At 37.9% G+C, this 19354-nt stretch overlaps 1 protein-coding gene across 8 annotated transcripts in view; it reads right to left on the bottom strand.

Annotated features, from left to right (window-relative positions):
• Positions 1 to 19354, bottom strand: part of NCOA2 (nuclear receptor coactivator 2) — a 187722-nt gene that overhangs the window by 10842 nt on the left and 157526 nt on the right. For all 8 annotated transcript variants that reach the window (XM_071554372.1, XM_071554368.1, XM_071554367.1 and 5 more), the window contains 9 exons: positions 16166 to 16375; positions 13998 to 14213; positions 13273 to 13402; positions 10124 to 10289; positions 7978 to 8256; positions 7058 to 7135; positions 6329 to 6566; positions 4455 to 4632; positions 2007 to 2205 (listed from right to left, as the gene is read on the bottom strand). In XM_071554372.1, the coding sequence (XP_071410473.1) occupies positions 2007 to 2205; positions 4455 to 4632; positions 6329 to 6566; positions 7058 to 7135; positions 7978 to 8256; positions 10124 to 10289; positions 13273 to 13402; positions 13998 to 14213; positions 16166 to 16375 (1694 nt within the window). The remainder of the gene's footprint in view (positions 1 to 2006; positions 2206 to 4454; positions 4633 to 6328; positions 6567 to 7057; positions 7136 to 7977; positions 8257 to 10123; positions 10290 to 13272; positions 13403 to 13997; positions 14214 to 16165; positions 16376 to 19354) is intronic.

The raw sequence follows: 19354 nt of genomic DNA, 5'->3' as shown, positions 1-19354 counted from the left end.
ATGCAATTTCATGGAGATAAAAGGGAGGCAATGTATTTGTGAACAAAGAACATAAGGGCTGCAGTGTGACATTGTCACCAACAGAACCAAGGCAATCCATGGACTGCATTACAAGCAGAACTTGACTCTACACAGCTTTGGTGCAGTCAATCTTAAATCTGTCTCTGGTTACTCTGTTCATACTTCTAGAAGGAGGTTACAACAATGGAGTTTAAAGTAGATGCACAAAAGGGACTGGTGGGCTGAAAAACAAATGTTCAGATGGATAAACAACGTCAGCCTATTCAGCTTACTAGAAGATAAATAAATGCTATCTTGAAACAAGATCTTGTAGTCTAACAGGAAGGAAAAGCAGTGTGACAGCTGTGTCCATGGAAATAGTAGCCTGGATGGAAATCTTTGAAATAAACCCAGATCTCTTTCTACAACGTGGTTTCTCAGTTCTGGTTCCTGGGGAAAATTATGGTAGTGTGGGTATCCTGAGAAATCAGAATGGGTCATGATCTTTAAATCCCCTCTCTTTCCTTTTTACCATTGTCTTACTACATTAAATGTGTACAACTGTATGCACTTGGAAACTAATAATAATAAAACACGTCTGCTATAGCTGGGCTTAGCAACTGGGAATATCAGAGAAGGTGACAGATTTGGGAGTATCAAAATGACTTTGGGTCACCAGTATGTAGCAGGTATAAAAGACAAATGTGATCTGCAGCTATAATTGTCAGAGTATTCCAAGAGAAATGGGGGAGAACTAGTGTTATGCACATGGCTCTGGTGCTTAGGGAATACTGATTCAAACCAGAACAGGTGCAGAAAAGGAAAGGGAATTTAAAGCCTAAGAGATTGAAAAACTGTGGGTTGTTTGGCTTACAAGAAAAAATCCCAACAAACCCAAACAAAATAATCCAACAATCTCAGACTAACAACAAAAAATCATGTTGATAGAATCTTTATGCAGAAAAAACACAAGAGAAGAAAAGAGCTATTTAAGGCAAAGTACAATACTGGTAAAGTAAATACTTTCTTATCAAATTTAGGCTGGAAAAAGGACATACATTAAGAACCATTAATATAATCAACTTTAAACTGGAATGTTATAGTATCAGAAAAAAAGGTTTAAGATACTGTCTGACATAGCAGGAGATGCTTCCTGAAGACACAAGAGGTACTTTCCTGACAGTATTTCTAAGAAAAGTCTGTAATTTCAAGTCTGTGTTTTGAACGAGCTAAGAGTTCAGCTTTGAAACAAACATACAAAGCTGTTAATTAAGAGAGTTTGTTTGTCAAATACTTATTAATGTACTGTGCAAGTTTAATTGCAGGTCAACAAACAGAAATGTTAATTTTTCTTATTTCAGATACCCCAAGTTGCAGTCTCAAATAAGAATGATTCTGCAAATATCCTCTTGAAAGAAAAGAACAGATTACTTACCTATTGATTCAGCAACCTATTTTATATGCACCACATTACAAAAAATGTGGATTTTGTATTTGTGAAGCTGCCAGATGGATAATTCTTGAAGTTGATCACCTATTTATTGTCTGGTGCTACAAACACTGTGGCAGTTGAAGCATCTTCCACACTGCCCACGCCACCATCTTTCACTCTTCTCTCTAGGAAACAACTGCCTGCCATTCAGTCCCAGCCTCCATTGGTGGGAAAATTAGCAACTGTGCTACAGAAACTTACCTACTGACAACAGGAGCTATATCAGCACACACTTTCCATGGAAGTCCAGGAGCAACTACATGTGCTAGCTACTGTGGTGCTAGGTCAAAATGGGAAATTTAGATGCAACAAGTGCTCTCTACCTCATTGCTCACCTTGGTTATTTGAGTGCAGAGCTAAAATCAATGCCCTTTTAACATCATCATTTCTCAAGTAAACTAGTAAAAGAAACATAATGGCTTACAGCAGTTACAGCCCAATGCAGTGGACGTGAAAAACTACTGAAAGTCAAAATAAATCCTCTAGCTGTCATCTCCCATCCTTAAATTCTCACCTGCTCAGGACCCATGGAGGACAACCCTGATGTAGGCACAGAGGTCGCTGAGGTCATGCTGATCTGCCCTGTCATCTGGTTCATGTTGTTCATACCACTTGTGTTGGTTGCCATGGATACACTGATGTTCATGTTATTGTTGTACATGCTGGTGCTTGCTTGCTGCCCAAAATGTGGTGGGGACTGTTGTGAAAACATGCTATAGCAAGGAATGGAAAAAGCAATGTGTCAGACTTAGAATGCTGAAGCCACTAAAAAACTGCTTTTTAAAATATATCTTAAGCTAGAATTTGTATATGGTGTCATTTAGTCCAACTTCTAAGGGAAAACTAGTTTTCAGCTGCATTAATGTGTACAGAGTAGATTTTCAAAATTTATGGTTCCATGTCTGTGCACAAAAATGCATGCCTTTGCATGTGAAACTATGGCAAATCTGTTATGCATGTGCAGTAACAGCCAATCAGCTGTCTAAATGTGCTTTGTCTGTATTTTAAAGTAATTTTTGAAGGGAAAGGAAAACAGCTTTTTGTCCCTTCAGTGTTAATACAGGTCAGGACTATTGAGCTGAAATTGGAGCTAGTCTAATAAATTTTCTTTTTTGCAAAATAATCTATTTGCATATATGAATACCAGATTTGCACATATAATTATGGCAAGTGGGCTCACAAATATAGACATGCATTTGTGCAGAAATTTATTTACTAAATCATAGCATCAGATTTTGAAAATGTGGCACTGTAAGGAAACAACCAAGTCTAAGACAATTATCTTCTATGTTCCTTCAAGGCCTTTCTGAACAACTTAAAGAGGAATAACTGTGAAAGAGCTCATCCCACATTTTATTCAGTCAAGTGCTTTCTGGATAGTATCTTCCTTCCCATTATGCTGGAAGCCATACAAGAGATTCTTTACACTTCCTAAAATGTACTTCACTGTTTACATACCAGTCTTTTGTACTCTTCAAGCATAATCCAACAGTCAATGAAGGAATTATTACTGACAGTGTGTCTGTTTAGAGGATCTGCATTAGGCTGAAAACTGAAGGGCTGCTGTATGTCAGATGGCACACAGTAACCACCTCTGTATCAATGGCTGACTTTTACTTCCCCATGAAGCACTCCTCCCACAGCTGAGGGAATCTTTTGGGGTTAACACTCAACCTTGCACTAGGGTACTCCATTAGGCTACCGCTGTGCACTGTGAGACTTGGTGGAGTGCAAAAGCATTCTGGGCACGGGACCAAACTCAGAAAATCCCACCATTCTCTTCCTTCCAATTCCATGTCTTTTCAGGCCACCTAACCCCATTTTTAAGTTGTTATCTGGATGGCTGAAACAGTACACTAAAGATTATTGTGAATACTCAGTGGCTTGTGTAAACAAATTTGACATGTCTCTGCTGTAGAGCTGCAGTTTAGCAAAGACAACCATTACTCTTATCGAGCTGCCCTTGTGCCATTTTTGGCAGAAGCCATGACAGTGGCAGATATGCCACCTGTGGATGATTCAGGAAGACAGTGAGGATGGGGCACGGATAACGATGAGGACAAAAGATAAATCAGCTGCTTTAAGGGGAACTTTACTTGGATGAGCCTCAACAATACTGGTGTTTTGGGTTTATTAAATCTTTGTCAACCAGTGGAAAAAGATTTGTCACTGGGCTAGGACAGTAAGAACAGCCTGATAACTTTAGGATAACAAAAGCACTGTGCTAGAGACAGCTGTGTGCACCTCAGTGATAAGTGATACAGGCTGTACCTGATAGGTCCTTTCATTTTCCAATGAAAAGCAAAGATTACTGCCATCGGGAAGTTCATTGCTGCCTACTGATAGTGTTCAGCATCCAGGCCATTTGATTTGGACACATTATTAGAGCTATACCAGCTGGGGGAGGGGCCTCAACTGAAAAGGTGACTGCATGCATGAGGCATGCTACAATGCTGTCAGGGAATTAAATTATATGCTGACCCCCAGTATGTGCAAACACTAATGGGCTGAACTCAGTTACACTCCAGCATTTAAAGTGGGAGGTGATAATCCAGTCACCCCAATTCCAGAGCAGCAGGGAATGCAGAGGTTCTGGCTCAGCTGATCCAGCCACGTGGAAAGCAGTGTGGGAGCAGGACATGAAAATTGTATGCAAGAAGAAATGCATCCACACAAACGTTAGGGGCTGGAGTACACTGTGCAGCAGAAGTGCTTCTTAAGGACACTGTTTGTTCAGTTACCACAGACAAAGCAATGCATTGTGTGGTTGCAGGTCTTTCAGCTATGCACTCACTTTGCCTTGTATGAAGACAGAATTTAAACCAATTCGTCAAATCAAATTGAAAAGAAATCTCTTTTAGGATAGATAGTTAACAACAAACATAAAACAAGCCCATAAATAAGTGTAGACCATACATAAACCCATTACTCTGTGTTCATTTTGGTTTTGTTCTGAATTTACCTGTTACCACTCATATTCCCTTGTGCCCACCCATTCATCTCCGTAGAGGACTGATAGGCAGGATTAGCCTGAGACTGCTGAATCATGGGGCTTTGAGTGTGCGCCAGTCTTGGTGACATCAGTGGACTCTGAGGAGTGGTGGCCCCTGTGAAGCCTGGATCAGGCTGCTGACTAATACCTGAAAAAAAAAAAAACCAAGAAAGTTACCCACTGTACATTCAGAGTTAAAACAAGCCAAGAGCTCATGCCTGCTGCTCTGTCTTTACGCAGTCCTATTTATATCACCTGGAACCTATAACCTTGTGTCTTAATGTGGGACTTAGATTTAAAGCAAGACATCAACAACTAATAAGATATGTATAACCTTAAAAAAATCATTTTGTGTAGGCACGTTGGCTACCTGCCTGTCCCAGTCTCACAAGCGTCTCTCCCTCTAGAGATCAAAACAAAAACATTGGTAAGTGACTCCCCACTCCTGTCCCCCAGCTGCATTCAGAACAACAAATAAAACATATTGGTTTTGTCTATGAATCTATTTTGGTGAAAGTTAGGATAACCTGTTGACTGCATGGCACCACCGGTTAGGCTGTAATTTTCAAATTTTTCTGAAGCTCCTTAAACTTCAGTATCTCTGTTTCTGTGTCTCTGCAAAAACAGGCAATGCCATTTTGTGCAAGCATCTAGATGATTCTGTAAAATCAAAAAATCATCTAGATGCAAGGAAAACCTAAGCAAGGCTGTAAAATGCCAATTGTGTGTAGAAATTTTGTTTTAAAACAAATTACTTTAGTCTTGTTTAAGTTCATCATAAACAGCATACTCAACATAAACAAGCCGCTCCTAATCCTGGGGTAAGAACCAGGTGTTATAAAATCTATTCTTGTATTTACTGATGTGACTTAGCTTCTCTGTATATTTGCCATATCAGAAAATGGGAATAAGAATGCGTTTTCACTTTCATAAAGCAATTATAAACACAGGGAATGAAAGTACTATTATGAAATATTATTACTGTTAGAAACTGGCATAACAGATAACAGGCCAAATTTAGAATTGGATGGGCATAATTTGTTATAGCAGCAGAACTTTCACATAACATATTATTTAATATAATTATAACTTATAAAATATATATAAATAAAGAAGCTGTATAACAATAACCATATGGAGGTAACTGCCCCATGCACCCCCAGAACCAAGTGATACACAGCTTTGTAAAACACACAGAAAATGGAATTAATTATCATATTACACACAGGTTTAAGGACAGGGAGTGGAATGCCTTATCTAAAACTAATTTGTATTATTTAAATTCAATAATTAGTTGTTAATTTTACATTATTATGTACATAAAAATACTTTTTTTCATTTTTTGGAAAAATATGTCTGGTATTTAAGCAATACCTCTTGAGCCAAATTAAAAAAATTACATACAGCTTTGTTTCTGGTTACTTTATGGTGTTCATCAGTACCTATTCACATATTTTTTTTAATTTGTACTTTTATCACATATACTGGTTTTTTTCAGTCAAAATTCAGCATCCATCAAGCAAATACTTACACATATATGAGTCTGTGTATGCATACCCACTTTTATCTGTACATATCTTGATATAAACAAACACACACGTCTCAATTCTGCTTTTTCTCAAGAAAAAGAGTGATCCTTGGAGAATAAGTGGTACTAGAGATAGGAAAGTGGGAAGGCACTACATTGCATTTAAGTACTCTCAAGGGGTCCAAACCTCCATGCTTCACACTGTGTCCAGGGAGCCAGGCAAGGAACCTGTGGGAGGGGCACCTGGACCCAGCACTGGGGAGAGCATGAGGAGTAAGGTTGGTCAAAATGCACTGAGATGGGATGGGACCAGTACCGTAGTTTGGAGGAAACGGAAACTGCTGTGCATTTGCCTGTGGGATCCGTGGGTTACTCATGGTTGCTGGTATGCCACCAGTGGCCACCATGCTGGGGGTCATACTCAAGCCTTGTCCTCGCATCATCAGCGTCCGCTGCTGCACCTGCTGCTGCTGCTGCTGCATCTGCCGCTGCCGCAGGTGCTGGCTCAGGATCTCCCGCTGCCTCTGTGCCAGCATCTGCGCGTTGATAGGGCCCTGCAGGGAAAACCACCGCCACCCATCAACAACCCCTCCTAAGGCAACCTGTCCAATGGAGGCATCTCCACTACAGCAGTCTGGAAGATTCTAGCTTTTCCTCCTGCCACCATCGCACAACAAAAATAATATAAAGCAGGAGAAAATAATTTTATTAATACTTCTAAGAGTGCAAGAGTCACTAAATGAAATAATATCAGTGTTTAAGGTTGCAGTGATTTGTAACTGCAAATAGAACAGTTCCTTAAAACCCCCACATCTTTAGGAAATTAGAAACTTGGTTAAAAATGCAGTTGTATCCTTAGTAAACAAACATCCACCCTATGTAAATATGGGAAAGACTCAGAAATAAAACAGTAAAATACTTCCTATCATGCAGACTGCATTATTTGTATTGAAACTGTATTTACTGGGTATCGTTCCTACTATATTGTATTGGGGGAAGAAAGAAAGAAACTTTTTTTAAAAAGAAGAGGTATTATTTCTCTCACCTGTGTTGGCACTCCAGGTCTCAAAGACAAATTCATATTGGAGACACTGCTGATCTGATTTATCAGTGGCTGCCGATTCTAAAATAAAAAACAAAAACCACCCCAACACCAAACCCCCAAAGTTTTTAGAAGGAAAGCGAAAAGGAGAAGTGTTACATACAGAGTTATACACATCTGCTTCCCCGGTTGGTCTGTAGACCTAGTTCTACATATTCAACTAGGAACTAATTTTCCTCCTCAAGTCCTATTACCATGCACAGTATGCTGTTTCTTAAGGAGATAATACACCATAGAAATAATAATACAGGCACTAAGCTGTTTATACCAAACTAGCTCCCTTCACAGTTCCTGTCCCTTTTCAGTTTGGGACTGGACTGTTGAGGTTTATCCCAAATTAGACTTAGTCTGATCTTTGAAGGCAGAGATGATCTATCCTCCTTCAACAGAAAAAGCACTGATACCTCATTTAAAGTCCTATGAACTTACATATTTAAAAATGAAACAGTAAACAACTTAAAACAATCCTTAAAAGCAGACCAAAGCCAAGTGGAAAAAAAAGGATATAAATAGGTAACAGGCAGCAATAAAAGCAGTTAAATTGGTGAAGAGTCAAAATACAACAAACAGAAAAAGACTTAAGTAACAAAAGGCACCAATGTAACCTTGCTCAAAGACTTAGTGAGACCTAGCTTACTTATGAGTCATGTTCTTGCATGGTATTATATAAAGAACAATGTAAAGATGCCAAAAAATATCAAACCCAATAATATGTAAGGTACTGTCATGTCAGAACCCGTTGTGGCTAGTGTTCAAAAGTGGAATTAAGCAAGATCTGGTGTGTTTGGAGCAAGCTGACTGTATGTGTCGCCTAGGACAGGCACTTGCAGCAGCGTGGCCCCGGGAATGAGAAGGGGCTGTACCTGCTGTGCCTGGAGCCTGTGCTGCAGCTGGAGCCGCAGCTGGTTTGGCTGGTTCTGCACGATGCCGGCGGGCCGGAGGCCGGGCCGGGGCTGCATGCGCAGGGCGGTGTATCCCGGGCGCTGCCCCATGGTGTGGAAGCTCGGGTCCTGCATGGGCGCGTAGCTGCCCTGCGCCATCTGAGCCTGCGCCGCATACTGCTGGGAGAACACGGGAGCCTTCTGCTCCATGAGGATGTTGGACTCCTGGCTGGGGAAGGTCTCTGGGTCGACAGCTTGGCTCTGCAGAAATACATGAATAATAGAAACAGTTGGTGGGACGCGGCTTTTCAGAGGATTATATGAGACTAATACAGACAGCCTACAAAAGCAACCTTCTAGGATGTGAATGTTTTTAAACAGAAAATTACATTATTTTCTTTGCCTCAATATAAAACTTAAACAGAATTGTATTTTTGAGTATCAAAACATATTTATGGAGACAAATTCCTTCTCTCTCTTTTCTTTTTTTTTTAAAACAAAGGCCCACAGTCTTTCTCATGTTCCTAATACAACCATTTTATCAATCTTCTAATGAATAAAAACCCTGAAATGACAAATGCTAGATCAAAATCTGTAAATGAAGTGATGCCAGCCTATTTTTACCATTGAATCTGAGAAATTCAAAGACATTACAAATTAATAAGTAGATTTTTATCAGTATCCTTGAACAAAATAATGACTTCAAATAAAGATGCCTGAAACTATTACAGAAGCTAATGTGAACAGAGTGCCTAATTCTTTCAGGGCACTTTTGCACTAACTGATTATCCATTAGCATAAATAAGCTAACACAATTCTAAACTCCATTCCAGAAATGCTCTTAATATTTGCTCTAGCCAGAATAATTTTATAGTTTATTCCACACTGACCTTGAAAATGAAGTTAATCTAAATTTCAGTGCCCTCATGAAAGTCTTTAAGCTGCTATAAAATGTTTAAGGCTATTTAAAAACACATGTTTTAAAATGAGGCAGTTTTCTTATCTGCAAAATTCTTCAACTGTTTCCACTGAGATATTAAATAGAAACATATTTACCATTCAGTTTGAAATAAACCATTGTTCATATTTTTTTGGTGGTGGTATTCCAAAACCTATGTAATACTGCATGAAAGTTTCACACCTCAAAATTGAAGTTCACCAATAAATTGTATCTCCAGCTTAATACCTCAGAGAGTTCTGTGTTGCACCAAACAGGCTTGGAGATAACTTTCTCATGTTTAAAGCAGAATTTCACTGGTCCTATTTCGTATCTAAAATGCAGAGGTAGTTCGGAAGTTATGCTCAGGCTGCTGCTGAGCACTTGGAAATGAAATGGGCATTCTAGGCTCCTCTGAGAATATTAAATCACCATATACACATATATAGCTGATTTTGAAAATATAGTTCTTCTGCTAGAAACATCAGGAACTAACTTTTCCCCCAAATATTTTTACATTTACAAATTTTTTTGCACCATAGAAGACTTAAGTGGACAAGAACTAAGTGGAAGTCAAAAAAACTAACTGTGGGGAAAAATGGATGAAAAAGCATAGAACAATTTCATGTTTCAAAGTTTGGGAAGCATAGTCATAATTAAAAAAAATACAGTTTAAGTGCTTGGAATGAAATCAGCTACTTCAGATGAAACTCAGCCCTTAACATCCATTAATCATCTAAGGGGAAAACTACGTGTGAAAATAAACATTACGGGTTTGCTAATCCAAAAGATTACCCCTATCATACAAAAGTCTGGATACTGCTCCTCTGCTTATAGGTCTTCGTAGTCCTATTTTCCTCTTTCCTACACTCTGTTGCTGGCAGTGATCTTACCTTTCTCCCCTACAAGTGTTATTCTGACCCTCATTTTTGTTTTGTTTTGGTCAGTTCAGTTGCATAAAACAGGTCAGAAGAAGGAGATCTAGGTGACTGTAGCAAGGAAGAGGAAGACTAAAACTAGGGCTGAAGGAAGCTTTTCAGGTGACACTGAAACATTATATGGATTTCCACCACAAGATGTAATTCCATCCTAGCTTGCAAGAAGTGTTTTATAATTCCATTTTTCAACTCCACATGAACAACATATCTTTTAAAAGCAACTAACACATGCAAAATGCCATGCCCAGTATACCTGGCTCACTAGTTCTGGTATTCCCAGAGCCCTGTCAATTTCTTCTAAACCATCAAAATTCCTTAATGCCATGTAAAGCTGATCCAGAAGAGCACCCTCATCACTTGGTGACTCTGATGAAGGATGATTACACAAGAGATCATCTGGTGAGCTGCCAAACGGTTGCCTGCGAAAACATGAACACAGCATTGGTAAACAGCTGCTGAAAACAAAAAAATAATATCAGAGGATTAGTACTCAAGTCGAACTAACAAGTGGAGACAGAAATTCTTTTAATTACTGCCAATTTTGTTTAGAAAATTATTCTAGATGAAAGCTATGCTACCCCAAGAAGTAACTAAATAGTGTGATTAATGTTTGTCGAGACTCTACAAGCATGGTGTATCTGACAAGCAAGAAAGCACACCAAAGGTATGTGTGAGTGCCGATCTCACATTACAGGGTTAACAGTGGGACAGAGAAGTCAGTATAGAATATAGTCAATGAAGACAGAAGGCTAAATAATTGGGTTTTTTAAAATTAATTGTAACCTTGAATTTCAGATGTCAGATTAAGTATACTATCTCCTCTTAGCTGGTTTTCTCTCAGGCTAAGAAAGCCAAAGAGGTCACAGAGGGGTCCACGGATTGTCTGAGATTGCAAAACAACACCTGGAAGAGCTGGGCAGAAGCATGGGGAAAAGGACATTCCCCTTTTTATCTGTGGCACAACACTGCATCAGGCTCACCTCATGTGCACATCCCATCATCAGCTCACCCCAACTGCACACTTGGGTACCAGTTTATGCACTTGCTTATGCGCCTCAGAAGGCTATCAGCAAGAATTTGGACATTGTCAGGCAGAGTGTAGTGGCTCTGTAAATCCTGCAAAGGTAATCACCCCTGAATTTGTATGCAAAGCACAGTCAGTTACAAAGGCAGAGTAAGGGGTTATTCTAAACCCAAAGGATGAAACTTCCTGAGAGACAAACTAAATCTGAAATAACACCTTATCTGCAGCCAAATAACACATTTTTGTTTTGCAGTTCACACATCTGCCCTACTTCATGCATGTTACTACAAGACTACAACAGAAAATATAAAGAACAAAGCCTTCTGCAAGAAAGGGCAGCTACAATATGTACATCATGGAAGAATCTCATCCGAGGTAATTAGTCAGATATAACAAAAGCTGTCACACATAGAGGGAGGAAAAGCACTATCTGTGAATCCTTTTTACATGTCTGTTTAGAAAAACAAAGAAACATGTTTGTGTATTTAGTTTCCATAATGAGATATATGGTTGCCATGGAAGTCTAATCTCTATGTCAAAGCTAAGCAAAAGAACCGCATCGTCAGGCTATACACCAAAAAAACCCAAAGGATGGCAGGCAGGAAAACTAACTCAAATGTATTTTTTTAAAATAGATCCCAGACAGTTAAAAAAAAAAAGAAAAAGGATATATATGAAATACCTTTAAAACATTGCAAAGTATTGATCTATCTCACATATATATTTAAGTTTTCTGTAACTCTCACAGATGGATTTATAAATTAGGAAAAGGAAAGAACAAAAAAAATCCTTTGATTCAAATTGCTTGTCAACTTTAAATATGACCTATAAGAAGGGATTCACGATGCAAAAAACCAGTTGATGAGACTAGCAAAACAAACCTTCTGGAAATTGCACACAGGCATGAAAACAGATGATAAGAAAAACTTCAAAACATTTGTCAAATTCTTTATGTTAAACAATGACAATTCCTTACAATTACAATTTTCCCATTTCTTTTATATACTGCAATGATACTTTCAATTAATTTTTTTAAGAATTATTTTTACTCATTTAATACACAAGACAATAATCAGATTATAAAAACACCAGTCTCAGGGATCAGTAAGATAAGAAATGGCAGCACCAACCAATTTATCATCTCTGCTTGGATGTAAAGGATGTAAGTATGACTACTTTCAGATGCAAGGCAATGGGGTTTTTTTTCAGCATCTTCAGCTATGAGTGAACTATGAAAAAAGTTAAGGTGCAAAAATGGAAGAGTTAACTGCCTGGTTTGCTGACCAGACACAACCCTGTATTTTATTTTGAAGCGTAATTTTTAAAGCGAATAATTCAGTTATGCAAACAGTGTGTTTTGCATATGGATACCCTAACTGAGGGAAACACTAGGAAACATCTTGAAAACCATGGAAACTAACAAAGAAAATGCCACATATATTTATGGATAATATTTTTGGACATCTTAATGAAAATTAAGAGAGCCTAGTCTGAAAATTAACATTTTTTCAAATATACTTTTCCCCAATCATTTCCACTTCCTTTTCTTTTCAGTGATCCCTCCATTTACTACTGAAAAATATCCCAAATTACAAAATTTAAAACACGTCAACGTTTGGCACCTGCTTGTCCACTTTTCATCACATAGACAGTCCATATATATAGTTTCTCTGAAGTAAATTGCAAACCTTTTGGAGAAGATCTGGCTCTATTTTAAGAAGTGCAAACCACTTATCATAGTTTTGCCATTATTTTAAAATCCTAATAATGAACAAAGTTAATACATTACAAGAGTTGATGAGTTGTGATCAAACTGTAGCTCTGATTACCTGAGAAGGCGCTAACTTCAGGGAAGAGGCAGCTTTTCTTTCATTTCATCTTTCCTTCCTCATATTTTACAGAATTTAGGTCAATTAAAAAAACCCAAACAAAACATAATTAACCATGTCCTGCATCACTTAAGATGCTACCCTGCTGCAGGAACAAACAGCTATGTTATAATTACATAGTTGTGGCTAGTACTACTGACATGTTTCCACATTTAGTGTTAAGTATGATTATTAACATTAAGAACAGCAAAATCAGACAGAATCATGCCCACATAAATGCTCCAGACGTGAAAAATGGTGCAAACTATCTGAAGTGTTGGCAGCATTCACTGTGATACACAACTTTCAATTCTTTCAACACATTAAAGGACAAAGAGAGCATTTATAAGTATTACTGGAACATGCATACATATAATGAGCATAAAATAGTACAAGCATTAAATTGATGTACATTTGGTGATTATTTTATGCAGAACTTTGTTTCCATGAGGTGTATAAAATATAGCCCTGTAAAATCTCTCTGTGTTCTAATACGATGCCAAGACTCACCTGTTCTGATTACCAAAAGTCGCCTGTTCTATAGGCAAAATGCTGTCTGGCCATGGTGCAGTCTGATTTGGAGGTGCCTGTTGTTGGCTATACTGAGGTCCTCCTATGTTCATCTCCAATTCGGATGGCCCTAATCAAGAAAAAATAACGATATAACTTTTTAAAAAAGATGTTATTGAATTACCTATGTTATGGTAAAACCATTAAGGCTTCAGTAACATTATACTTAAAAGTATCATATTTTTTTTTGTTAAAATTTGCTTTCAAAGTTTGAGAAAACGAGAACTTCCGAAGTGGTTCAAAAATTACCAAATAGCAGATACAACATCACAGATGCAAAAATTAATAAGACAAGCATAAAAAAACCCCTGAATATACAGGAGTATTGTAACGTACTGGCTTTAAAAGTGACCAGGAACACTTATAATGTTCACAGCATTTCTGCTAAAAACCTCCACAGTCTTTAGTGAACAAGAGCAACTTCACATCCTTTTGTTTTGGCCATACCGCTGTGGAGCTATAGAGTAGCAGGAACTGTCCATCGCAATACATGCATTAGAATTTGGACACCTTCCTTCTCACATCCACAGGAAACTTTCACTGTGAAATATGGTTGTCACCAAACCTAATTGAAGTATTTTTTTCTTTTCTTTTTTTTTCTCTGTTTCATCTTCAACAATCCAGCATATGCCAAAAGGAACAACTCTACATGCACCCTGACTTACCCATATTCATGACCTGAGATGGAAGCATCTGCCTTGGGCCAGGCTGGTTGCTGGGTCTCAAGGGGATGCTGGCTGTAGGGTTGCGGATCATGCCTGCTTGCACTGGCCTGTTCATGGTGCTGGCTGTGGGCGCACAGGTCACCCTCACAGCAGCAGCCTGGCTTCCCCAGTCTCCAGATGTCATGGCAGGCCGTGGGGCATTGCCACCAATCATTCCTGCACAAAAGCCAAACAGACTTAGGTACCAGCACATGATTCAGAATAGCTTTAGCACTACTGCTACCTGATGATCTGCATTTTTAGCAACAAAAATGCAGCAGTTCCACTCAAAGCACATGGCACTACAACTGCCCATCCAGATGTGCAAAGCTACAGAATGATGCCTTACACTGCTTTGTCAAGGGACTGGAGATTGTTATATGTTTTACAAGAGGAAGATCCTTTTATCATTTCCGAAAAGCTGTTCAGAGTAAGTGTTCCCATATGTAGTCTGCAACAGGTGCTGAGGGTGTGTGGATAGTTTTAACTTCCTTCCTCAGGAAATGAATCACGTTTGCTGATATGTATGTTAGTGCTTTATTTTCCAAGTGCTAAGTGAGAATGGAGACTTGAATAACAATGTGTTAACGCTAAACACACTTACAAATTAGAAGGATTGTATATAAAGCCACATTCTGCAAACATATTTTGGCGACTTCCTTCACTTGAAACCTAGAGCTTCTTAGCTTCAAGGCTCACCCAGATAATCTCAAACCAATGTACAGTGCAGGGAAATTACTCACAGGAACTTTCCGATAGATGCTGAAGTTCATTACCGTTATTTTAGGGGAAGTCCTCCCACATCTACTGTAAACAACTGGTACAGTTTATTTACACTTGGAATATACAGAATACTACACCCTGACAGTAGCCAAAAAACCTCAACCAAATCTCAACACAAAAAAGCCCCAAACCCAAAGTACTCATAGTATTTATACATTTCAATTTTAATCAGTCAAGAGAGCAGATAAACCACAGACTTTAGATTGGACTACTGGTTCAGATTTGTACAGTTGCATTTTGCAACGTCCTTAAATGAATACTAAAGGCCACATAAATAATTATTACTCATCAGTTCAATTACTTGGTGATGAATAGCCAAAGAGAAAAACTCCCTGAAGAGGGTCTTTGTTTCATCAGCTGTACAAAATTTGCTTTAGTTTTACATCCTCCAGTTTGTTCTATTTGTGTATATATTCAATCAGCTGAAATATGTGGTGTGCTAGAGCAAAGCAGGAACATGGTAATACTCTCTAACTTGTATACATAAGATGAATGAAATCCTCTAGTATGCACACAGAATAGGAAACTAATAGGACATGTGAAAGCATACAAGTGGACTTAAATAGGCTATTTTCAGTGTCTGGCAGCATGTTTTCTTTAATACTGATGCAAACTAAATATAAAAATTTGATGCTGAATAGCCAGCTGAAACTATTTACAATGCCCATTTATTTATTCAGAGCTCTTAGTGGTTGTCATATACTTGCAGTCTCAGACTATACATCAGTTGAAGTCCATCAGCCAGACTTTTTTTGTCAAACATACTACAATGCCTTTGTGCATTATTAACATGTAACTGCAACATCTGATGGTTCCCAAAAAGGTTACATGTCAGAAAATGATGAAAACCTTAGAATTTCTTTAACTTAAAATGCAAACAAAGGCTACTAAATACAGGATGATCAAGGGCAAAACCAAGGTCTATAGGGACACATATACCGTAAGGGCAACAGAATTGTGCACAATTTTATTTTGAAAGACCCATCTCTACAGATTAGTGGTTCATTTGCTTTTTTTGAGGGAGAAAGATTAGATTTTTACCTATCTACGCCTCAGCTGAATCTGTAGCATTGATGTGAACAGACTCTAATTGCCATTACACTGCATTCACCTAGGAGTTTTCAGGTAGGTAAAAAGCAGTGCATAATGGGCAGGACTGAAAATATGCAGACAAAGAAATTAAAAACAAATATGCCAATACATACCATCCCACAAAACATGAATTTTTCCAGACTTCTCAGAAAGTAATAATCTGCACTTGTAATAACTCCTACATTAAGCTGCACATGCTATAGCCTGTCACTCAAGTGTATTTAAAAAAAATAAAAAGAGGAAAATCATCTTACCTGTGCTACTGTTGCCTAAAGCTCCTTGACTTCCTATCATCCCTTCATTCCTGCCCATCAGTCCCGGCTGAGGTATCACTGAATAAGGGCTACTCGTTCTTATGGGCGGGAAAGTTCCTGCACCTGTTGGGTTCTGCAGTGTGATGTCAAGTGGTAAATTCTGGTTTGGTAATAACCTGCCCAGTTGGCCCGCTCGTGGGTTATTAAAAGCTAGACAGGAGGAGCAAAGAAAAAAAGCAAAGTTACAAGAATGGAAATTTTATTGGTTAAAAAAAAAGGAACCCAGACACAATTAAAGCTCTTGGGCTGAGCTATTTAATGCTGCTTAATTTGCCCACTCCTATCTGTCTGAGAAACATCCCTTCTTAACATTTTCGTGTAGATTTCAAAATGGAACATTCTGACACTAAATACAAACCAGATATGATGTATATTTTAAAAACTTCAAATGATGCAATTTAACTGACAGAAGAGCCACTACAGCAAAATGCACTACTATGTGATGTGCATACTGCTGCCAATAATCTTATACCTGATAAGCCTGTAATTGCATGCACATGTCATCCTGAGGCAGATTGTTAGGAATTATCTCAGTTTTGAGTTTTTCAGCACAAGCTGTTCCCCTGAAGAAGTTATCAAAATTAAGGGCAGACTGAGTCTATACTTGATCCTATAGCCCCATTTCTACAAGTCCTTCTTAATTTTACTTTTTTTAAACATTTTTGTCCTTAATAAAAATAAATACTTCCTTGATTCAGCAACAACAATTAACCAGTCCAGAATGAGAGCTGTGCCACAATAACATTCTGCTAAAACAAAATGATCCTTGATGGTTACTGTCACCTTCATGTAACTATTTTCTTTTGGTTTGTGCTTTTAAAATCAGCCTCTGCAAAGAAAACTGCATATTGCCTCAGAAAAGAGAGTTTCAGGTTATGACTGGCAAGCATCTGGCTCAGCTGGTCTTTGGGCAATTTTCCAATGCATGAAAGCATCCCCTATGTGCACAACTAATTTTCAAACATGAATCAAACACTGACCTTGCAGTTATGATCCCTTTTCCAATCATACCCATAAAATACATACAAGTAAATCACACATTTTTGTGAAATTATTGTTTGCAATCCTTCCTGATAGCTTCCTCTAGGAGAGACTCTGATATAACAGTGTCCTTAAAGCAACTTCTGCATTTTTGTGTTCACCACATTGCAAAGAAGTTAAGTAACTTATTTTAGATTGAAGCAGAGCTACTTTTGAATTTGGAAACTCAAATGAGCTTTAGTAAGCTTGTTAAAAAGTACAGAAACATTTTATTACAAAGGTCTCTGACTTTTGTTCTTATTTTATAAAACCAGACTACAGGAACTCATTGTATTTATTTATTTAGAGTAAGTTCACCAGGTGAATTTGCTTATATGTGTGCATAAAAAATATATCACAACATATACACCTAATTCCTAACTATGAGATCAAAGTTTTGTCTTGCCTGTCTGTTCAAATAAGCAAACAAAACTAACTCGTGAAACAAAATGACCTTCTCAAGAGTAGGGGCATCAAAAAGTCTAAGGATTGAACCAAAAATGAACTTAAGTGACAGTTTCAGAATAGTTTGCTCCCGAAGTTTGAAAAATCACATAGATGAGTGAGTTATTATATGTATAGCTTTGCCAGCACCCACTGATCTTACTAAAAGGAAAACTGGAAATGCAGCACAACGTAACAACACAGATGATGAGCTGTGATGGTGATTAGATCACATGCTCTGCTCTTGGTCAGGATGGGATTGAAGGAGGCTCCCTGCCCCTCATGTAACAGACTAGAAATTTGGCAAATCTAGCAGCTTTTTTTTTTTTAAACAGAAATATAATTTCAGTATTTTCATGTAAAACCTGTAACATGAAAGCTGTTTATTTCTTCACAAAGAAAAAATTGAAAAACTCTAAACCTCTTTTGGAATTGTATATGATTGGACATTCATTCTACATTGCTTTTATGTGAACATATGAGAAGCCCCTCACTGTATCTATGCACCTGTTTTCTGTATGCTCTTCTACTAAAAACAACGCAGAAGTTCCAAGGGAAATCAGGCACAGATACAAGACTGAGCCTGGGGAAAAGGTTTCAGGGTTTTAATATAGATGGGAAACAGAATGCTGCTTTTACAGAACTGCTGCTAACCACCAAGTCACTCTCATTTACAATCATACTATTACTGTACTGTGAGTAACTTTGAAAGCAGATTTAAAGCTAGGTTAACTCTAGAAAGCCAAAAGGCTACACTGGAAGGAACCAAAAGACCTTGCTTCAGGAAAAATATAGTAAAGACTTCATATGCACAGAGATTTTCTCCCGACTTTTGTGCTGCTGCTGTTAGTATCCCATACTTACAAATAAGAGTGCATTAAATCCAAGCATCTTTCTGTGAGCAACATTGGTAACAAGTGATTATTTAAGGATCTGAAGTGGTTTTAATATGAATTTAAATACTAATATTTATTATTAATAGACTATTATTATTTAAATATCATTATTTATTTGAATATTTCTGGGTTAATTTGAAAGTGGCCTAGTGTTATTTTAATATTATCAGAATGTCTACAAGTATTATCTAAATCTAAGTTAAAAAAAAAAAATCAGTGTACTTCTAAGGAAGTAAATAGATGCTGCCAGCCTAGCCCACAAGGAGTAAAAAATGAAGCAATTTATTAGTTTTTATGCTATTTTATTCAACATTAGTGGTTCATAAGACTCCTGTTTTGCTTGCTTTCCATTATTCCATGGTGGTAAACCATCATTTCAATGTTGATTTGTTAGCTAATTAATAAAGTTAAGGAAAGCTGTAAGTGACTCAAAAGCCACAATTTCAATTTAATCTTGGACATTCCTCTTAATCTTCTGTCCTTCTATTAATCTTGTGCTTTTAGAATAAGACTCTCTTTCATGCTTTGAAAAGCTTCCCTTGTCCCTTTTATTGCAAGAGCTGCCAGAAAAGAGGGATCTGCATCACAAAAAAAAGCTCTCCATGCCAAAATCATCGCAGCAGCATCACATGCAAACACAGCAGGGAATGTTTGATTTATTTTGAGAGTACCCCTTAAAACTGCTCAGAGGACACAGACTTCCAGGGTAAACTTGTTGTGAATTAGACATAACCTCCACATGTGTTTTGAAATGGGACGACCGCAGATG

This window comes from Pithys albifrons, chromosome 4 (assembly GCF_047495875.1).
Source record: "Pithys albifrons albifrons isolate INPA30051 chromosome 4, PitAlb_v1, whole genome shotgun sequence".
Classification (NCBI taxonomy): Eukaryota; Metazoa; Chordata; class Aves; order Passeriformes; family Thamnophilidae; genus Pithys; species Pithys albifrons.
This window is presented reverse-complemented; position numbering and strand designations above follow the sequence as displayed.